The 20,553-nt window shown below is 39.4% G+C and overlaps 1 protein-coding gene across 3 annotated transcripts in view; it reads right to left on the reverse strand.

Annotated features, from left to right (window-relative positions):
• afap1 (actin filament associated protein 1) overlaps nucleotides 1-20,553 on the reverse strand; it is a 123,826-nt gene that overhangs the window by 64,735 nt on the left and 38,538 nt on the right. Inside the window, exon 1 of one of the 3 annotated variants that reach the window (XM_072376975.1) lies at nucleotides 16,568-16,853. The exons of 1 other annotated variant lie outside the window; for it this stretch is intronic. In XM_072376975.1, coding sequence (XP_072233076.1) covers nucleotides 16,568-16,604 — 37 coding nt within the window. In that variant the 5' untranslated portion in view covers nucleotides 16,605-16,853. Of the gene's footprint in view, nucleotides 1-16,567; nucleotides 16,866-20,553 lie in introns of those variants that run through there. One more of the 3 variants, XM_072376977.1, reaches the window with a different exon arrangement.

A 20,553-nucleotide genomic window follows, 5' to 3' on the forward strand; every position in this document is an offset into this window, starting at 1 on the left:
ACCTCAACTGTGATTTTAACATTCATAAGTGGATACTCTCTGGGCTGTTACATGTTTCAAAGTGATATTTTGATTAAATCCACTGCATACCCTTGTAATGGGCATGAGAGCTGCTGAGTCCAGAACACCATGCTGTGCTCAGTTGAAGTTCTGTGCTGTTTGAGAAACTGTTTCACCATTGGATGACCTTATTTGCCGGTGAATGTCTCTACGTACAGTTCTACGTGTCTTCTAGTCTATTATCTATATTTCAGGTGAAAAGCAGTCAGACTCCTGCTGCAGCAGTAGAGGATGAGACCAGCCCTGTTCTTCAGATGCTTAATGATGTACCAAACCCAGATGAGACCTGTGCACAGGAAAAAGTACGTTCAGACACATTCATGTATGCTAACATGTATGTGAAGTTGATCTATTACTAAAGTATTTTTTTATGCCGAGCCAGTTAAGTATACTCAGGTTTTTGATATTTAATGTTACAAAAATAGCTGACATATGTGTGTGTGTTTGATTCAGATCAATCTCATGGAATTGGATGACTCCAACTTAGGTAGCGAAGAGGAGTATATTCCACAACCCATGGACAAAAGCACAGAAAGTGATAGCAGTATGGAAATAACCCTGGAAAATGAAAAAAATAACAAAGGAGCATAATCCAGTAAGATCAAGTTTAAGCCCAGGGACAGTGGAAGTGAATCCTCCAGTCAGAAAAGATGCAAGTCCTCAAGTCAAAGCAAGTTTAAGCCCAGGGATAGTGGAAGAGAATCCTCCAGTCAGCAAAAGACGTAAGTCCTCCAGTCAGAGCAAGTCTAACCCCAGGGATAGTTGAAGTGAATCCTCCAGTCAGAGTCAACTTGATTTTAGCCAGAGCAAAGTTGATGGGAATGAAAAGGTTATAGTAACAACATATTCTAAAAATGTTTCAATGCCCCTGGAAGAAGAGCAGTCTATCATTGTCAGTCCAACTTTAAAAAAGGATGATGGATCCAGAAGCTATAATAAGAAACATTTCTGCTTTCATTTCAGGAATTTTATCCAGAAAATGTCAAGACATTTGTGGCGTAAACACCAAGATGAATCGGATGTTGCGAAAGCATTCAGTTTTCCAACAAACTCAAAGGAAAGAAAACTACAACTGGACTATATACGAAATAAGGGAAACTTGGAACACAACACTGTTTTGGAAACACAAAAAGGAAAGTTTATCCCATGGAGACAACCGGAAAAAAAAAAAATCAGAGGGACATAAATTTGCACATTGCATTCACTGCTATGGGTTGTTCTCAAGAAGAGCGATGTGGCGGCATTTCAAGGTTTGCAGCTTCAAACCCAAAAGTACTAAACCAGGTCAAACTAGAGTTCAAGCATTGTGTGCTTTTGCTGAACCTTCTCCATTGGAATGGACAGATGCATATTGGAAGTTTTTGAGTGTAATGAATCAGGACCAGATTGCAGTTGCAATTAAAGGAGACCACTGCATCCTCGATTATGGGTTCAGGTTGTTCAAAAAGAATGAGAAAATAGTCAGTCAACACCAGTACATACGCCAAAAACTGAGAGAACTTGGCAGGCTTTTATTGGAAGCTAAAAAAGTCACACGTGTGAATACCATTCAAGAACTCAAAACCTGAACAGTACGCCCAGGTTATCAAAGCTGCAAAGAACCTATCTGGATTCAGTGAGGAAACTGGCAAATACCAATGTCCCTCTCTTGCACGCAAGGTAGGACACAGCCTGCATTCGTTGGCTATGTTTATCAAGTCCGAAGGGCTGAAAGAGAAAGAAACAATTCAAAATGCTGAGGAGTTTGCACAATTGTATCAAGAGAGCTGGAGGTTTGATATTGCAGGCCAGGCATTAACCCAGCTTAACTAGGCCAAATGGAATGCACCACAACTCTTACCTCTCACACAAGATATCCAAAAGCTACATTGCTATCGAGATGAAAAACAACAGCAACATCTCAAAGATGTACAAGAACATCCTTCATCCACAAATTGGAAGGAACTTGCAAAAGTAACGCTCACTCAAATTGTGCTTTTTAAATTGGCGGAGCGCATTGGAAGTGTCCCGAATGCGCTTGTCTGCATACTTATCAAAGGACACATCAGAAGAACAAGGAGATGTGAATTTGGCCCTCACAGCGCTTGAGCAGAAGCTCAGCAGCCATTTTATACAGATAGCAATTCTTGGAAAAAGAGGAAGAAAAGCTCCTGTTCTTTTAACCCCATTAATGAGAGAATCACTTGATGTTCTTATTGAGAGCAGAGAAGAATGTGGGGTGCTGAAAGACAATGGATATAAAAAGAGGAAGAAAAGCTCCTGTTCTTTTAACCCCATTAATGAGAGAATCACTTGATGTTCTTATTGAGAGCAGAGAAGAATGTGGGGTGCTGAAAGACAATGGATATCTGTTTGCATTGCCACAATCTGCCATTACCTCAGAGCTTGCAACTGGATGAGGCAATTTGTCAGTGAATGTGCTGACATAAAAAAATCCTCAAGTGCTGATATCAATAAAATTGAGGAAACATATCGCTACCCTGTCTACTGTTCTCAACCTCAAAACCACTGAACTTGACCAGTTGGCAGACTTCCTTGCTCATAATATCGCTGTTCACAGGAAACACTACAGGCTCCCAGAAAGTACCCTCCAATTAGCCAAAGTAAGTAAAGTCCTCTTGGCAATGGAACAAGGACGCCTAGGAGATTATAAAGGAAAGAGCCTTGATGAAATATAAGTCGACGTGAATGGTAATTAATATTATATTTTTGAAGGCACAATATATGACATTTAATCTTTAGTGTTCAGAAAACAACTATTTATCGTGTGAAACATAGGGGAGTAATAGTGACTGGATGAGAGAATGATAATACTGTTGAATACTGATACTGATTGCCCATCGTTTCAGCTTTCTAAACTCAATATTTTATCAACTATCATTTTAGAGATAACTGACATGAAGGGACTTTTAGAAAAGGACATTGAAGGTATGTGTATATGATCTTAAATTCCGTCTAAATGATCCGTTGTTTGTCATGAATATTTATGAGCTTTGTATTTAATTGCACTGAAAGTCTGCAGGTTTCCCTGATTCACTCATCTTCATCTCTTCATCTCCTGACTATGTGGAGACAAGGACACAAACCATATTACATTGTCTCTAGGTGATGCACTACTATTGGGAGTGCAGTTCTGGTGCAGAAAAACTGGGATTGAAATCTACTCTATCTGTGGATACAATGTATTGTAAAAGTACAGTAACAATATTACATTTCTATAAACTGTCAGTCATCTGCATAACCTAGCTCATACCAAAAGATTCCAGACAAGACAGAACTATTTTCCAATGTTGCTGGGAAAAGTTGCAGCAGTGTGAATAGGTCATTTGCAGAGCATTTGAAGCCAATGCAAATACTTTCAAAAGATCTCTCTTGGTAAATCTTAAAGTGCAGGTGATATTAATTACATTATAGATAATTAATAGCAATCACAGTCATTACGTATGCTATACTCTACTTCATTACGTGAAGAGGAGAGGGAGAATAAACATGCTGTATAATACTTGAATGTAAAGACACAAACCGATGCTCAAAGAAATGACTGTGTAAAAATCAGTAACTTTAGACAGTCCTGAGTAACAAACTGATATCCAGCCAGGATTTAGATTGTGACAGACAGTAACTCTCCGCTAATGAATGAGCTTCAAATGTGCTGAATGAATTATGTTATGTTAACAGTTGTCATAGTAACTGACAGAGAGCTTATGTTACCTCTTTCTGAAACAAGCTGGACTTACTCCTCTTTCTCTGATTTGAGTAACCTCCTTCTTTGAAATGGAAAACACAGTTTCCCTCATTTCAGGATTAAAAGAGTCCGAGTTTTCATTAAACCCACTTTCTAAAATAGGCCCCAGATGAGCAGGGAGGGTTAATTAGTCAGCCCTGACAATTGAAGGGCGCTTGTGACTGATCAGCTGATCAGGATTTGGTTTTGCCGAGTTGTCTGCCTCAACTGTTTTACTAATTTTGTGTATTGTATTCTTAAAGTTATTTCTCTGTCCAGATGTCAGTATGCTAGGAGATGGGTCAGAAGATCAGCATGTCATTCAGGCAGAAATGTACCTCTATATCACAAAGTCAAAACCAGGGAGTGTCTGCAACAGGTGAGCTTGAACGCAATCCTTACCTTTCGTGCATTTCACACAGCACATGACAAAAAATTTGAACATCCACCTCTACCTCCTGCAACTCTGTATCAGGAGACCTGTCTGATGCAGAGGCTGTCCGGAGTCGGTGCAGCTCTGTTATCCTCCACAAAAAAGGCCTTCTTAAGAGCCTTCTTAAGTCCTTAAGAACAATCAAATCTGGGAAACGCAGCCATTGTGAGCCTGTGTTGTCTCAGGTTGTAGGTTTAGGGAAGGACTGCCATTATGTACTCAGCCTCATATCAACAAGAAGTCTGGTGTATTTAGAAAAAAAAAAAAGTCTTTATAACAATTTCTGGAGTTTCTCAGAAAAAATTTTTGCATTTCTTCCAACAAAGAAGGTGTACAGCGACCAGTTGAAAAACTTAAAACACCTATAATCACCTTAAAATACCTCCAAAATGCTGGTGTTCCTTCGTCCAAGTCTCATGAAGCTTCCACATGCAGCTAACTTTATAAATTGAGTTTTGAAAAGTGCCTTATAATAAAATGTATTATTATTGTGTGCAATGCAAGAAATTAAAATTGCTTTAAGTGAGATAGCAGTTACTGCATAATTGTTACGGATATTAAAACTATACACGTCTTTCAGTGATAGAGAATTTTTTGTAGTCCCTGTAGCATGTTAGGAAAATGACATATTTTATCCATTCAATTGTTGCCGTTTTAAGTAAGATTAAAATGTCTTTACAAAATAAAACCTACAACGTTTCATGTTTTTGCCTACATAGGAAAACAAACTGCTGTCAAAAGAAGCTGGACCCTAGACGAGTGTGTTGCAGTGGACACACATTTGAGGAGATTTATCATAAGGAATCAAGTTCCTGGTAAAGAAGAGTGTTAGCGCTGTATTACTGCAGAACCTCAAGCTCTCAGAAACAGAGACAGGAAAGCAGTTAAATACTATGTTAAAAATCGCATTACAGCCCTGAGAAGAAAAGTTTTGTTTGAAAGCACCCAATGGAACTGAGGTAAAACCTAAACATTATGGGTAGGATCTTAAAATGTTTCATCTTTTTTTGTGCTTTGTTGTTATAGGGATGTGCTCAGGTTTTGTGGCCTACAAATATACACTTTATACAATTCTTATTTAATTTTGTATTTATTTTTATTTATGGCCTGAACACTAAAAGTGATAGGGGCATGTTTGGAAAGGGACTCAAATGTCAAAAACTTTGATTGACAGCTGTGGGATAAACTATGTCAATACCTACAATAAAAGCGGTAATTTCAGTTTTGTCAGAAAATTGTCTTTGAAAGTGTATTTCTTTTAATCTCTCAAGGCTGATGGAAAGTTCACATATATGCATCATCACTCATTACAAAAATAATTATTTTAGTTCAAAATGGAGAAACTGGGATTAATAATCAAAGCTGGTATCAGTATCTGCAGATGGTGACCCATTAATATATAAATAGTTGATATGTATGTGAGTGGACCTCACAAGTCAGCAATGGTAGAAACGGGACCTCACAGGTGGCCAAATACCTTTTTGGACAAAACTTTAGAAATTTGCTTAACTCAAGTGATATTAATGATTGGGATTATTTTTTTTTTTAAATCTAACATTGTTTTTAACAGCAGTGGAGGACCACTGGAAAGGGTGGATCCCATAAAGCATCAAAAAACAAGAGAGCCCCCAGAGGGGTAAAGACCAGTATGGGTGTGTATGTGTGAGTGTGTGTGCTCCATTAAAAGTGAGCTCTCCAGATCACCAAAGACGGCGATGGAAAACTAAGTGGCACGAAGAAGGACCACCTTCAAACACGGCCTGAAGGCGAGCAGGAAAAAACCTGCAAACAAACCGCCCAAAGCCTTTCTTCAGAAATCACTCCTCTTTCTCCCTTTCAGTCTGTCATTCACCTCCTGTCTCCACCTCTGTTTTCTTAATTCCTTTCCTCCCTTTCATTTTACTTGATATGAAACCATTGTAAACACATTCTCATACAAAAACATTTTGGTAATTTTTTGGATATGTGCAAACAATCTTTCACATAAATGCCTTCAATCACTGCATATTTCCATGAATTCTTAGCTGTACAATTTCCTAACCACATTTGCTGCGTCAACACCAGGCTTACATAATAAATTCAAGAAGCTCTTTTCAAACAAAACAACTAATATATACATAACACACACCCCACTAAAAAACACCTAGATAAGTCAGATAGCTGTTTTCACTGCCAGGTATTCCCAGAGCTCAGAACAAAGGGGTCTTTCGTGAGTGATGTGTGTGTGTGGGGGTGTTTCTGCAAGGCAACACGGTCATGTTTGAGTCTCATAGAGAATATGAGCGCGTGTGGCTCCACTGTTGTTCTAAAAATGCTTAGCCAGGTTAGAGGGAGGAGGGCTTTCTCCCCTCTTCCCAGAATATATCTGCTGTTACTGACACACGCTCACACACAATATCCCACTGTATGCAGGTGTGATTGTTTTGTGTGTGTGTTGTAACTCTTGTACAGTCTTTTAAACACTTAGTCTGGGTGTTTGACAAGTTTCCATGTCAAGATCTGCCTACACACACACTGACTTTAGTATAAAACTTGAGCATCAAATATATGTGAGTTAACAGCCTAAAACACATTGAAATGAATGCAGTTTCTCTCACAGAGTTAAGACAGTTTTTTTCCCTGAGAAAACATACCCAAGTCAATCTAACTACAAACCATCATCGCTGTCATAAAGAAATACCACACCTGTAAATCAGCATGGCTCTTTAGTCAGTTTACTTCCATAAGTGGGGTTTACAAACACCAAAAAGTATTTCAAAATTCAGGATGCCAAAAAAGCAACTTTATTCTATATTTCTCATAGAATGAAGTGGGTTGTTTCAGTGTTTGCATGTTTCTCACTCCAACACTAACCAGGCAGGTTGAGGCAAGAAATTTAAGAAAGATGTTTTCTGGAGGGATTTTTTTTCACCTTAGCATGTCTGTTGGCTGTTCTACTTTTTAGGGGGATAAAGAAGCATTGGTCATCTGGTCAGCCAAACCCCACCCCTCAGCTCAAGGGATTGATAATGATAAATTAATTATTCATCAATTCATTTTCTATTTTCTTATTCCAATTCAGCCACCTCAGCTGTCATTGGGCAAGAGGCAGAGTACACTCTGGACAGGTTGCCAGTCCATCGCATGGCCACATTGAGATAAACATGACACACAATCATGCACACTCACTCCTAGGGACAATTTAGAATCACCAATCAACCAAACAGGCACGCTTTTGGACAGTGGGAGGAAGCCAGAGTACCTGGAGAGAACCTACACATACACGGGGAGACATGCAACATGCAACATGTAACCTCCACACAGAAAGACCCTAGTCAGGAATTTAACCTGGAATCCTCCTGCTATGAGGTGACGATGCTAACCACAAAAAGAAAATGGAGAGAGCTCATTTCTTGGAATTAATTTAATCTCTGGGAATATCTGGGATAATCTATTTGGGAAGACGCTGGTTAGTCACAAAATTATTCTTCCAAATACCATTTTGCAGGTTATTTGTCATGTTAAAGTTTTTTTTTTCTTAGAATTTTAAAAGAAAGATGTATATTGTCAAGCAAAAAGTGCAGGGAGCTCCAAGGCAAAGCAGCATGTCTAAAAGGGTTAAATGAAAGTTTAAACAAATAAATAGCTCCTTGAAGTTTAACTGTAAATAAAGTATTACAAACTGCCTTCCCTGGTGTTGGTTGAGTTTAATACTGCTATACTGCACTTTTAAACTTTAGTCTATCCATCTGCAATAAGGGTTTGAAAAAAAAAGAGAGTTAAAAGTGGGGCCACATGCTGACATATGCTAAACTCATCATGCTTAATTTATTACAGCATTTGGGAAGCCTGCAGTTGATTTAATTATGTTAATGTTATATTTAGGGGTCTAGCAGCGAAGCTGCAGAACCCTATTGTTTTAGTAGCTTTTCTTATTAGGGGTCTAGCAGCGAAGCTGCAGAACCCTATTGTTTTAGTAGCTTTTCTTATTATTCTTCTACTTTCCGCTGCAATTGAAGTCTATGGCAGCCCCATTAACGCAATGGTAAAAAGTTGTGAAATTTGGCCCATATTTTTAGGACCATGCCATTAGCAAATTCAACAAATTTCGTGCCCAAATTCTAAACTCTCTAGCGCCACCAACATGTCAAAGTTTGAAGCCCATTCAGCTAAATAACTTTTGACTCGTTGGTCCAAATTTAAAAAACAAGGTATCGTTGGAATCCTTGGATCATGACGATTCCAACGCACCCTATGACGTCATTTTCCGTCTGACTAGATTTTCCGCCATCTTGGATTTTGTTGAAAACCTTCAAAAAGTTTCACAGGTCACAAATTTTGACCAATTCTCATGAAAATTGGCACACAGTATCTTTGGACGAATCCGCACAAAGGATACGAAGCGGATTTTTCAATTTCGACTTTGTTCACCCAATACAACCAATCAAAGTTAACGGCGACAACGCCAAAAAGGACGTGAGGCCATATCTCAGCAACCGGTTGGTCTTTTGACATTAAACTTATGACACTGACTCATAACTCGATCCTTAACAGGCCTAAGAATTTTAGTGATCTTTGACCTATAGGTGGCGCTATATTTCGCAAATATGCATTTTTGCTCATAACTTTACACCTGTTTGTCCAAATATCACAAATGAGGTACCGTTGGAGTCCCTGGATATAGCCGAGGTCAATCAATCTCATGACGTCATGCGCGCCATCTTGGATTGTCCGCCATTGTGAATTCCATCAAAATCCTTCAAAACGCATTACAGGTCACCCAGATTGTCTGATTTCCACGGGACTTGACATATAGAATCTTCAGACTGAGCCTCACATGAGCTTTCAAGTGGTATTTTTTAATTCGCTACCGTTTGCCCGTAGCAGCCAATCAAACTCAGCGATGACGCGCCAAACAGGATGTGAGGCCATATCTCAGCAACCATTTAATCTTTTGACATCAAACTTATAACACAGACTCATGACCAAGTCTTTAAGAGGCCCAAGAAGTCTGGTGAACGTCCACCCAGTGGGGGCGCTATAAGTAGAAAAACTGCATTTTGCTCATAGCTTTGGAGCCGTTGGTTCAAATTGGACAAATGAGGTACCGTTGGAATCCCTGGATGAAGACGAGTTCATTTCAAACACCAAACTTGGTCTATGGACTCATGATGCCTTCCTGAGCAGCCGCAGGCTTACCTGCTATTCTGCTAGACCCCGTATCGCTGCTTGCAGCTATATTTTTAAATGTGATAGCAGGGACCCTGTTATTCAAAACTAGGCTGCTACATTACTAATGATTAATGTTACTATAGCTGAAAAATAGTACAATAGCAATAGGAGAGACTCACAATATTCTCTCGCCATCCCCTCAACATGCTTCACTGTAATAAAACTAGACTGAATTGAGTTCATTAGTTTGTTGTTTCTCTCTCACACACACACAGACACACACACACACACACACACACACAATTTCCATATCGATATGTTCAGCAGCCCGTCTTGAGGGACTGCGAGCGAGCAGAGCTGCCACTCATGTTTATATTACATTATTGGGCTCACAGTGACTTTACAAGTATTTCTGAGTTGTAGAGGGCTGGGATGTTTATTACAATTTTGTTTGCTGCCTTAACTTACCATCAAAACATATCTGCTCTCCGTAGCTTCTCCTCTCATCAAAACTGTTTCTCTACTCTGCTGTGTGTGTGTGAGCAGTGTGCATGTACAGCTCTCACTGTTACCTGGCTCTGTGTGTAACCAATCAGATGGGCCTGTGAGTGGGACAATTCTGGAGACAGAGTAGAAACTACAGACAGAGAGGCAAAGTTGCATCAGAGCCTAAATAACTCAGTTTGAAATTGATCTCTTATCGGCCATCGGATTAAAAAAATAAATAAATAAATAAAATAAAAAGGCTGATGCCGATATGCTGAAAATCGGCACTGATTATCTGCCCGGCCGATAATTGGTCGATCCCTGTAATGAAAATTTAACTCTTATATGCATTGTATTGAGTGTTACTGTGTAACCTGCAGATGACCACCTGCAAGATACCAACATTGCTTTTTCTCATACCTCCCGAGAGCATGGTGTGCTCGTTGTATGATAAAGCTGCACTTTAAGGAGGACAGAAAGGAAGCTGGTACTTACAGCTGTGTGTGTAACCTTGACTGTAGTTATGGAAGAAAAGTAGATAAGAACACGCAACTATATCCAAGGAGTGATGATGCAACAATGTGCATTATAACTGAATTGTTTTTGAGTCACTGGTCAGAGCAGCTCTGTACTTCGTACTATTGTGTTCTCTCTTGCAAGATATTATTAAAAGCATCTCATCTCCTCAGAAAAAAAAAACTGACTCTGTGCCTTACTAAAATTTCCACCACAATCCCTAATTAGCAACATTGGCTTCTTTCCTGAGAGGCTAGGAGGTATGCATCAGCCCAAGCTGATACTAGACCACCTTCAGCTGGATCCAAAAGAAAAGTACTTTGAATAGTTTGATACACTTACCAACCATAATGTCTGAAGTGTCCTTGCATTCTGAAATGGATTTTTGAACTTTGACAGGAAACAGCTGTTGAGTTACATAATCCTAGGCAAGTCTAAGATGATTTGCAAAGCTGTTTCTAGACCCCCTAAAGTGCATCAAGTCTTCTTTGAAACCTAGTCATATTTATTATTCATTAATGTGTTTATTTTTACCAATTCCACTGACCTTTTCCATTTTATATCTTCTACATGTCAATCAAAAATGGCAATAGAAACATTGACTTTTGATTCCAAAAGAAAGGGGGCACCATACTTTACCCAACAGACTGCAAAATGGAGGGGTGGCACCATGAGATGAAAATTGAACTGGGCATCGAAAAAACTTTTCCAAAACAATCAAAGGAGTCAAGACAGGAGGGAAAGAAGGTTTAAGGGCTAAAATGAAAATGACAACGTTCTCTTGCTGTTTTATATTTCCACACAAATATAATTCAACTAAATTATCCATTTAAGTGGTAATCTTCGGACTATAATTTGAGGATTTGTTGCAATAAAGCTGCAGTGTATGCCATCAATATGATTCACTATCTCAGGTCAATTCAACTGTTTCGGACATGCGTTGTATCCTGAGCAGCACTCTTTTTTGCAGCAGGTAACAGATCACCAGAAAAAATGTGCAGATGAGAAGACACTTTATGAGATGAATACCCAGTCATCTTAACAGTGCACTCTCTAAGGTTTTGGGAAATTAAATTGCACTGTTGGTTGAACGTTATAGTAAGACAGGGGTTGTCAAAAAAAGCTGTCAAAGTCATGCGATATCACTGTTCATAAATGTTTAATAAAGCCCAGACTTGGATGAAGACTAGGTGAGAGGGAGAGTTATGAACAGATCAGAAGATGGGCGATACTACATTAGTTTATGATGAAAGACAAGCTGTTATGCTCTCGCCCCATTTCTCAGCCCTGTAATTATGAGGTTTGTGTTTTTTTTTTATTCCACTGGGCATGCCAAGCGAACATTACACAGTGGGGGACTGATTAGTACAGGTGGTTTACCGTATGAGCAGATGTTTCCCAGACCACAAACATACACCTGCAAAGCCCTGATATAAAGAAAGTGGGGGACAGAAAGTGTGCTGATGGAGGTTTACGAAAGATATGAGAGGGGGAGGGGTGGGAGAAAAGGGGACTGTCTAAAAGAAAGCTGAAGACATATTTTGGGAGAACGACAATTATTTTCTTTGGTATCTCTTTTATAAAGATAATTATAGGGGACTGAGCTAAAAATGTTTTTTTTTTTTTTTTTTTTTTTAAAACCCAAGGAAAGAGGGACGGGAGAAAGTATGGAGGAGTGTGGAGAAGCACCAGCTTTAGTTACCATCTTCTGGTGGGATTTGGGGGAATACAGCTTCCTTGATTGGTCTGGGAATGGTAGCTTTCTAAATTAGAGAATTGCACTGGGTATTGCACTGGAAGACACTTTGTGCTTCGTGACTTTATGGAGGCTGCTAGCCTTTCAGGGCATCAATTAAAATGTACATCACAGTTCCAGACATCATTGAGGCCTCTCATAATTATTACATAGTTGCCTGGTAGCAATATACTGAAATAAATGCAAAGTCATTTTGTTTAATCCAGAATAATTTCTGTTCACATGTGTAAAAAAGATGGATGAAACTAACAGAAATATCTCTGCTCCTATTAAGTCATCTCAGATGATCATCACAGATGATCCCCTCTTAATGGACCCAAATTACCAAAAAGACCAATAATGCCAAACAAAATGGGACTATTTTAACTATGAGATTTACATTTTAAGGCCCAAGTAGAAACATAGGAGCTTGGTTGATGATTTTAAACCAACGGGCTAATGGGCAGTTGTGTTGAAGCCAGGAGAAACTATCAGGGTCTCCTGAACTGTGCTTGGCACAAGTTGATCATTCTCCCCGTGTTTTTTCAAGATGAATATTGACAGAAGGGAAGGTTGCAAAGGCTATGATTACTTGGACCAAAAGTAAAGTCTCTCTTCTCGCATGCCAACTTACTGACAGGCCAGCTATGGAGGTAAGGACAGAGATTACAGACAAATTTCCTCATCTCTCCACTGTTTCTATAACCCCCACTTTACCCCCTTCCCACCACCACCACCACTTAAAAGAAGCAGGCTTGTGCAGATGAAAGCTTTTAAACTTCAATCATCATTGGGGCAAACCAGACAGAGAAAGAAAGCGACCCCCGCCTCTAAAGCAAAATCAAATGGGACAAAAAGGGCCAAAACAGTGACAGCGAGTACCCACTCTGCCCACATCACACACACTTCAATGAATTGCTCGTCAACTCTTGGTTTCTGTGAGTAAAGCTGAAATAGTAAATGCCATAAAAACACTTTCACACTTAAGCATTTTTGCCCTCCAGAACACAGAAAACCTGAAAGGGAGGTCTTGAAAAGTACTTACTGACAACAACTGTTAAATTTGCCAGTGTAAAGCAGCTTATTGTGTTCCCCCATATCCAGCAGCAGCTCAAGTCAACAGGGAAAGGAAAGCAGTCAAAGTGAATTTGAGCAGCTTGGATCAAGCCTGTCTGCACTGATAACCCAGCTACAAACCAACTTGTGATTAAGAGACACACAGGCAGTCACCACTCGGAGTTTGAAGTTTGAATGAATTTGAGCTACTTTGTACACTGGACACAACTGCCAAGTATATAGTAGCTTAAGTTCCATCATAAGCATAATAAATTCCCAAAACAACAGTGTTGGTAAAGGCATTCTTATGAGAGTCTGGCACGTGCTGTGACTGACTGTGGCTGACTGTGCCCGACGATTACTCTCCAATATGTGGTGCCTCTGCTGCCTCTCTCTGGTGACAGTCTTACTCAACACGTCACAAAGCTTCCAGGAGTGCACATTTAGCAAGGACATGATAATCAGGTTATGTGTTGCTATCCAATTTTTCAATTTAATTTGAAGTAAACTTTACAAATTGTAACGAAACAGAAAATACACATCAGGCTTGTGTCCAGTAATGGGTTTAGAGAGAACAAACAAAGCTGCCGAGGTGTTGTGAGAAGGTGGCAGTGCAGGTTATATTCCACATGACTGCAATATATTGAAAATGTATCGTTATCACATTATCACCATCCATAATATCTATATCACAAAAATATTTTGGTTTGAAGTAGCACAAACAGGCTGCATTCCATACAGAGGAAGTTCTGCTTTTCTGCATGTTTGACAACTAACTAGCATGCATAAATGCAGAAATGGAATACAGTTCTCATTAAGACACAATATATTGAAATACTTGTTTATATACTTCAAGTGATATGGTATTACACATTGCATGAATTTCCTCATGATGTGCAGCCTGAGTTGCTAGACAAAATTATTGGTCCCAAACCAGAAACAAAAATTAAAGAAAAATACATCACCAAAACCAGTCACGTTAAATAAATACTACAGTAAAATGGAGAGGGCTTTAGGAATCATCTCAATGAGAACAATGTGATTATTCTTTCATGTTATTGAGTATAACATTAAAGAGCTAGCCTAACCCTTCCAATAATGTCCTGTGTTCCCATAAAGGCTTCTGTAAGACCTTTTCTCAAAAGCAAAATTTAATCGGTACACTGGATATTTTGGCTGTAACAGTTAGGCCTCTACACTGGAGGGCAGCCATATTACCAACATACAAAACAAGTAGAACAGCACTATTCAGATAGTAATGAAGAAGATGAAAATGAATATATCAGTGACTTTATACTGTTCTGTAATAGGTTTGAAGGTAGACATATGAGAAATGGGAGTATCATCCATTCATTCATTTTCTATACCCGCTAAATCCATTGGTCGTGTCGAGGGGGCTGGAGCCTATCCCAGCGGTCATAGGTCGAGAGGCGGGGTACACCCTGGACAGGTCGGCAGTCCATCACAGGGCCACACAGAGGCAAACGAGACAAACAACCACACATCATATGAATATGTAATGCAAGAACAGTAAAATGTGTGCGAATCAACCTCGTCAAAGAACCAAAGGGCAAGAGGCAAAGCTAAGTTTAGGACATATGAAGGCAGAAAGGAAGAAAAAACATTGGTTTGCCCAGATAGCTGATGGAAACAGCTGGAGTGATGCCAAAGTTGCTTGTTTTCTCCTTGAAGGGTAATTTAGCCAACTGATATAATTAAAATGTGTTGCCTGATAAAGGGTAGAGAGTGTTTAAGATGGCTGCCATCTCCAACTTGACCACTTTCTATCAGTAATTGTTACACAGTTACAATAAAGTCAGCAGTTCTCCTGTCTTTCAACCATACACAACAGGTAAAAGGATTCTGACTGTGTCAGAAATGTTGGGTAATCTTGGTGTGTCCCTGTTATATTACCAACATCTACAAATAAACCAATAGGAATGTAGTGTGATTTCAATTATAACTCATACCATTCATGAGGTTGTATCACTTTAAAATCCAAATACATCAAACATAACTTTATTAGATCCTTTACACTTAATTCATTGCTAAAGTCTGCAGGCACTTTAAAAACCTTCTCCTGTTTACAATTAATTTGGTAAACTAGGAAAAGTAGATGAGCTTCTCAGCCTGCATATTGGTTTTCTTAAACTCACACTGGTTCGACCAGATCCCAAATCAAAACATTATCTATCTACCACATGCACATGTGCCACTGAGATGTGATTACAACCTACACAATGGATGTCTGTAAGAGCCTTACCAAATGCCAAGCAGAGAAGCGCCGCCGGGTGACCTGATACACTGCAGCTGCCAGCATTGATTCTGTTATTTTAGGAGTCCAGTCACAGCCACAAGCTAAAGAAATTACAGACATGGGACATTTGTACTGATTATGTTGGGAAACCTGTGGCTGTAGTGTGGAGTTAACCCAACACTGACCTGTGCTGAGGAATAATGAACAGGACAAAAGCAGCTGTACTCAACTAAGCCAATGATAAAGCAATTATTTTAATTGATTGATGGACTACAAGATTAAACCTGATAGCAATTTAAAATTTTATAGATTTTGTGGTTAGGATTACTTTTGTGCCACTATTGGCAGCAAGTCTACAGAGTGAATTTGAGGTTTTAAAATCTAGGACAGATGAGGACAAGTACAGACCACCAATATTTATAGCATCCAGGTCGATGAGAATCAAAAGTTATCTTAATATCCTGCATCTTAAATTTCAGTGAAGCCTGTTGCATGTGTTCTTATTAATTTTGATGTAATGCAATCTTTTAATCATTACCTCTATAACAACTGTATATCACTGTGGTAGTCAGCAACAACAGTCCAAACAAAGTCCAAGTGTATCATTTTCATCCATTCAAGTGCTGTGTGAACTGTACAGAATGAAAGAGGTCAAACTCCTAAGACAAAACTCGTAAAAGATGGCTTCTCATTTATAAATCATATATCATGCAATAAGTTAAGTTACATTGAAGGTCTCATTCCATAGCGACTTGAAAACCTACCGCAGCCAAAAATACACAGTAAAGAGCCAACTGTCTAGCTGCAGTCTGTACTGCTCAACTCCATCTCAGGCATACCTTGAACTCACTGCTCCTTTGGACGGACTCAACGTGTGCGCGTGCGTTGGAATAGCTGGACACGCCGGCTTTAAAATTATGCGCAGTTAAGGTATTTGAGCACATAAATAATCAAATAAAACCGTGGCACTTTTACAAGACAACAAAATAAGCGTTCCTGAATACCACATGAAAACCGTTATGGACCTCATGTGAAGAAAAAAAGTTTATGACCGTTTCTGATAAATGTTACATAGATTTTTAGAGGGACACGGCGTAGAAACCCGATTTTGTAGACCACGTCGAATAAGTCCCAGTTTGAGTAACTCACCCCTGCTGGAAGGGAACAGAACGGGCTCGCTTCTCATCTCGAAGTCAAACTCATCTAATCCGCCCAACGACCCACACGGGAGCAGACGCGTGCCCAGCGGCGTCTCTGCAGCAGTAAAATCCACAAGCACAGATACTTTTAGACTTCTTTCCCCTTTTCTACCTCTGCTTGTTCCTTTTCTTTCGAACCGGCCACTGGAACTCTTTTCTTTTCTAACTTTTTTTCTCCAGATCCTTCTGCTCCCTCCCTCTTTCTTTCTTTCCTCCTCCCCCCTGCTTCTTCTAATGTCTCTGTGCCCCCATCCGCTCTCCGTAAACTGCCTGCTTCGATACTTTTGATATATTTAAAGACCGTAGGATATTCAAACTTCGATCGATTTATAACTTTATAACAAAGGTCCGCCACTTGGCAGGGAAATGTTGCATTGGAAAAACGTTTATCTAAAACGTTTTTTCTTTAAACCATAAATATTTTTCTTTTCTTACACGTGTTAATGGCCCATTGACTAACTGGAATTCCTAACTCATTGTTGTTTTCAATGATGAAGAAGAGATAAACAGCATATCCAGACTGTTTTTGTCTAAAGAAGCGTGAAATTAAGATTTACCACATACATTTGAAAGCTACATATTCCTCTTTCCTTCAGGCCTCCCTCTGTCTACATGGGTCTTTCCTTTTGTTCATGTTCACATTCAAAGTATACTTTATTTACTTTTAATAAATGTACTTTCATGCTATGTAAAGCAAATTTGCTCATATTTAATTAATAATGGGTGCTTTCAGACAACAGGAACATGATTCCTAAAACTATTATAGAAGGCCTCCTTTTTTGTGTCAATGGTACCGGAATTATGGCTTAATGAAGTGTATTGAACTGCTTTGAAAATATCTATTTTTGGTCGAACTTCAAAATAGGAGCTTTTCTAGCATGGTAGAAAATGTAAAAGCAAGACTTCAATATCCCATCTGCCACCAGGAGAGGAGGAAGGAGGTGAGTTTGGGAGCTCAGTTTGAGAATAACAAATGCTGTGTTTGTCTTTCTTTTTCTTCGAAATTGTACTTCTTTAGGGAGGAACATGAGACCAAGGGAGGGAAGAGTGTGGAGAGGAAAGAATAATGTCCTGACTCACCTTTCACTTCCACAAGTTCAGGGACTTTAACTACCACTTCCACAGAAAGGCAGTGGTAGTTAAAGTCTATTTTCCTAAAGGATCATCACCACAACTTACCTTTTACTGCCCCTGTCCAACAAGGTGTATATATTCTAGTTGGCACTGTAACATGCCCTTTTTTTCTTCTGTAAATCAACCTCTTAGCGTCTTAGTACCCTGAAGATATAGCTCCCCAGAAGAATGCCATCGTGAAACTTCCATACAGAAGATTAATTTAGGTGCTCATTGTCACACCAAAAAAAATAACCAAGAAAAGGAACACTATTATTTTGGCCTCTACTAGTTTTCAGCTCATTTAATTGCAGTGAAGAAATCCAGGGGGAGGATTTCTGCCTGGACTATGAGACTCTTATCAGAGTGAAATATGATGAAAAAGTAGGTGTATATATGTTGAAACGATGAGCGATGAAAGGATGGATGGGTTATAGTGGGAAAGCATCTCTCAGTATTTTCTTTACTTTTCACACATATTCAATAACATAAAGCGTGTGCATGAGCCCAGTAAAATCTCATAATAGATAGATGTGAACCTTAGTTTAAATATAATTTCATAGTTGAACATGACAACCTCTCAATGTCTACATTGTCATTAGGGTAGTAGCTACCACCTAGCACACACAGGTCAAACAGTGGGCAGTTGTTATGACAGGATAAGGATAATTTGAACTCTCATAATGGACACAGATTTTATGACAGCAACAATCTTCCCAGTCTATAATCCAGTGCCTGCAAGAAGGTTCATATGGACTTTGTAATCTCCTAAATTACCCTGATGGGATACAGTGAAGGTTGTCCCACTGCCCAATGGGCAGCTTAGGAGGTGACTTGGGTATGAGGATTTCTCTTTAGACTGTTGCCCCAGCGACCTGGATATCAATGAGACAAAATATTAATGAGCACATGATTACCCTGCTACAGAGCAAAGAGGCTGCGATAAAGCGGCGGCAGACCAACAGCTTGACAAGGACACCTACATTTATCGGTGAAATGTACATAAGCCAATGGAAGATGGTAATTATGCCCACATCTTTTAGTTTTAGGTCAAATCAAAGCATCTCACCCAATAATCTGACAAAAACAATGAATACAATCAATGAGTTCTGCTATAAAAGTTAAATCAGACCACCCCAGAAACTAAATCAGAGTCACAAGGTAGATCCTTTACCCCTGTTTTGGGGTAATGTCCTGCTGTCATGGGCTAATGAGATGCAAAAGGTACATGGTTATACCACACTGTGTCAAACATTAAATGGACTTGGTAAATGGACTTGTACTTGTATAGCTCTTTTCTAGTCTAACTGACCACTAACTGACCACTGAAAGCACTTCACTACATGCCGCATTCACCTCACTCACACAGCATGTCTTAGGATACGTAACTATGTGCTTTTTTTCTAATCATTCGTACACACATTCATGTGTGATTGGGAGGCAACGTGGGTTCAGTGTCTTTCCCAAGGACGCTACATGTAGCCCGGGGAAGCCAGAGTCGAACCACCGACCTTCCGATTGGTGGGCGACAGACCACCTCTCAGCATGTACCGAGATGTGTTCCCCACTCACTCGCAGGGTGGAGATGCTAGATGGGGGTGGCTGTTCTGAGTTTGTCTCTGTGGTTATTCATTTGAGTATGTGCGCGTGTCCTCTTCAAAGCTACAAGGTTATTGAAAATTTCAGATGTATTAGGGTGACTACTGCTTCCAAAGGGAACTGAGACCTGCTCTGAAACCTGGGAACCATGACTAATTTCAACCTCCAGGAAATAAGAAGCATAGGATTGAAGAGCTGTATTGCTTTATTCCTTTGTTTTTTTCGGTGAACTAGCAGGGTGCAAAGGTCATTGAAGAAAAAGCCATGAGAGAAAAGGCCCTAAATTGGGTGTCCTTTTAAACGAAAAGGAATGAGAATCTGTTTCCTCAGCTCATACAGTGTGGAGTACAAGGTTGTTATCAGAAGTGAGAATTTATTCTTTGGGTATCTTTAACTTCAAGAATTACTCCAAAAGAATTTGTGCATTGCTTACATTTGTACGTTGAAATCATAGTCAACAAAGAAAAAAGCTTAAAAACTGAATCTTAATTCAATTTCAGTTTTATTGATATAGTGCCAAATTACAACAAATGTCATCTCAAGGCACTTCAATAATTCAAGCCAATTGGAGTTCAATTAATTGTAATCATAATCCAATTAAATCCAAGGAATTAATTTCAAAATAAATTAATTCATTCATATAGAGCCAATTCAAAAACAATATCCTAGCTAAGGAAACAGATTGCACCGAAATTTCTCTTCAATCCAAACTCCCGTCCTGAGCATGCCTGAGGCGACTGTGGAAAGGAACGACTCCCTTTTAACAGGAAAAAACCTCTGGCAGAACCAGACTCAGGAAGGGTGGCCTTCTGCCTCGACCAGCTGTGGTTTGAGAAGACAGAAATAAGGGGAAAAAAACATTGTAACACCATTCAAAGGATACCTGTTGGAATAGGGAAACACAAGTTAATGACCACAATAATGTCACATGTGCATAATATCATTTGAGAAATTAAAAAAACATACTCTTGGAAAAAGAGAGAAAAGAAAGGAAAGGTGTGACAGATGAGGTCCCCCAGCCGTCTAAGCCAATAGCAGCTTAACTATGGGCTGTTTCAGGATCACCTAAGCCATCCCTAACTTTATCAAAAAGGAAAGTTTTAAGCCTAATCTTAAAAGTGGAAAGGGTGTTTGTTTCCTGGATATTTACTGGCAGCTTATTCAACAAGAGAGGGGCCTGACAACCGAAGGCTCTGCCTCCCCTTCAACTTTTAGAAATTCTGA

Source organism: Leuresthes tenuis, unplaced genomic scaffold (genome assembly GCF_036924035.1).
Source record: "Leuresthes tenuis unplaced genomic scaffold, fLeuTen1.0.hap1 SCAF_22, whole genome shotgun sequence".
Taxonomy (NCBI): Eukaryota; Metazoa; Chordata; class Actinopteri; order Atheriniformes; family Atherinopsidae; genus Leuresthes; species Leuresthes tenuis.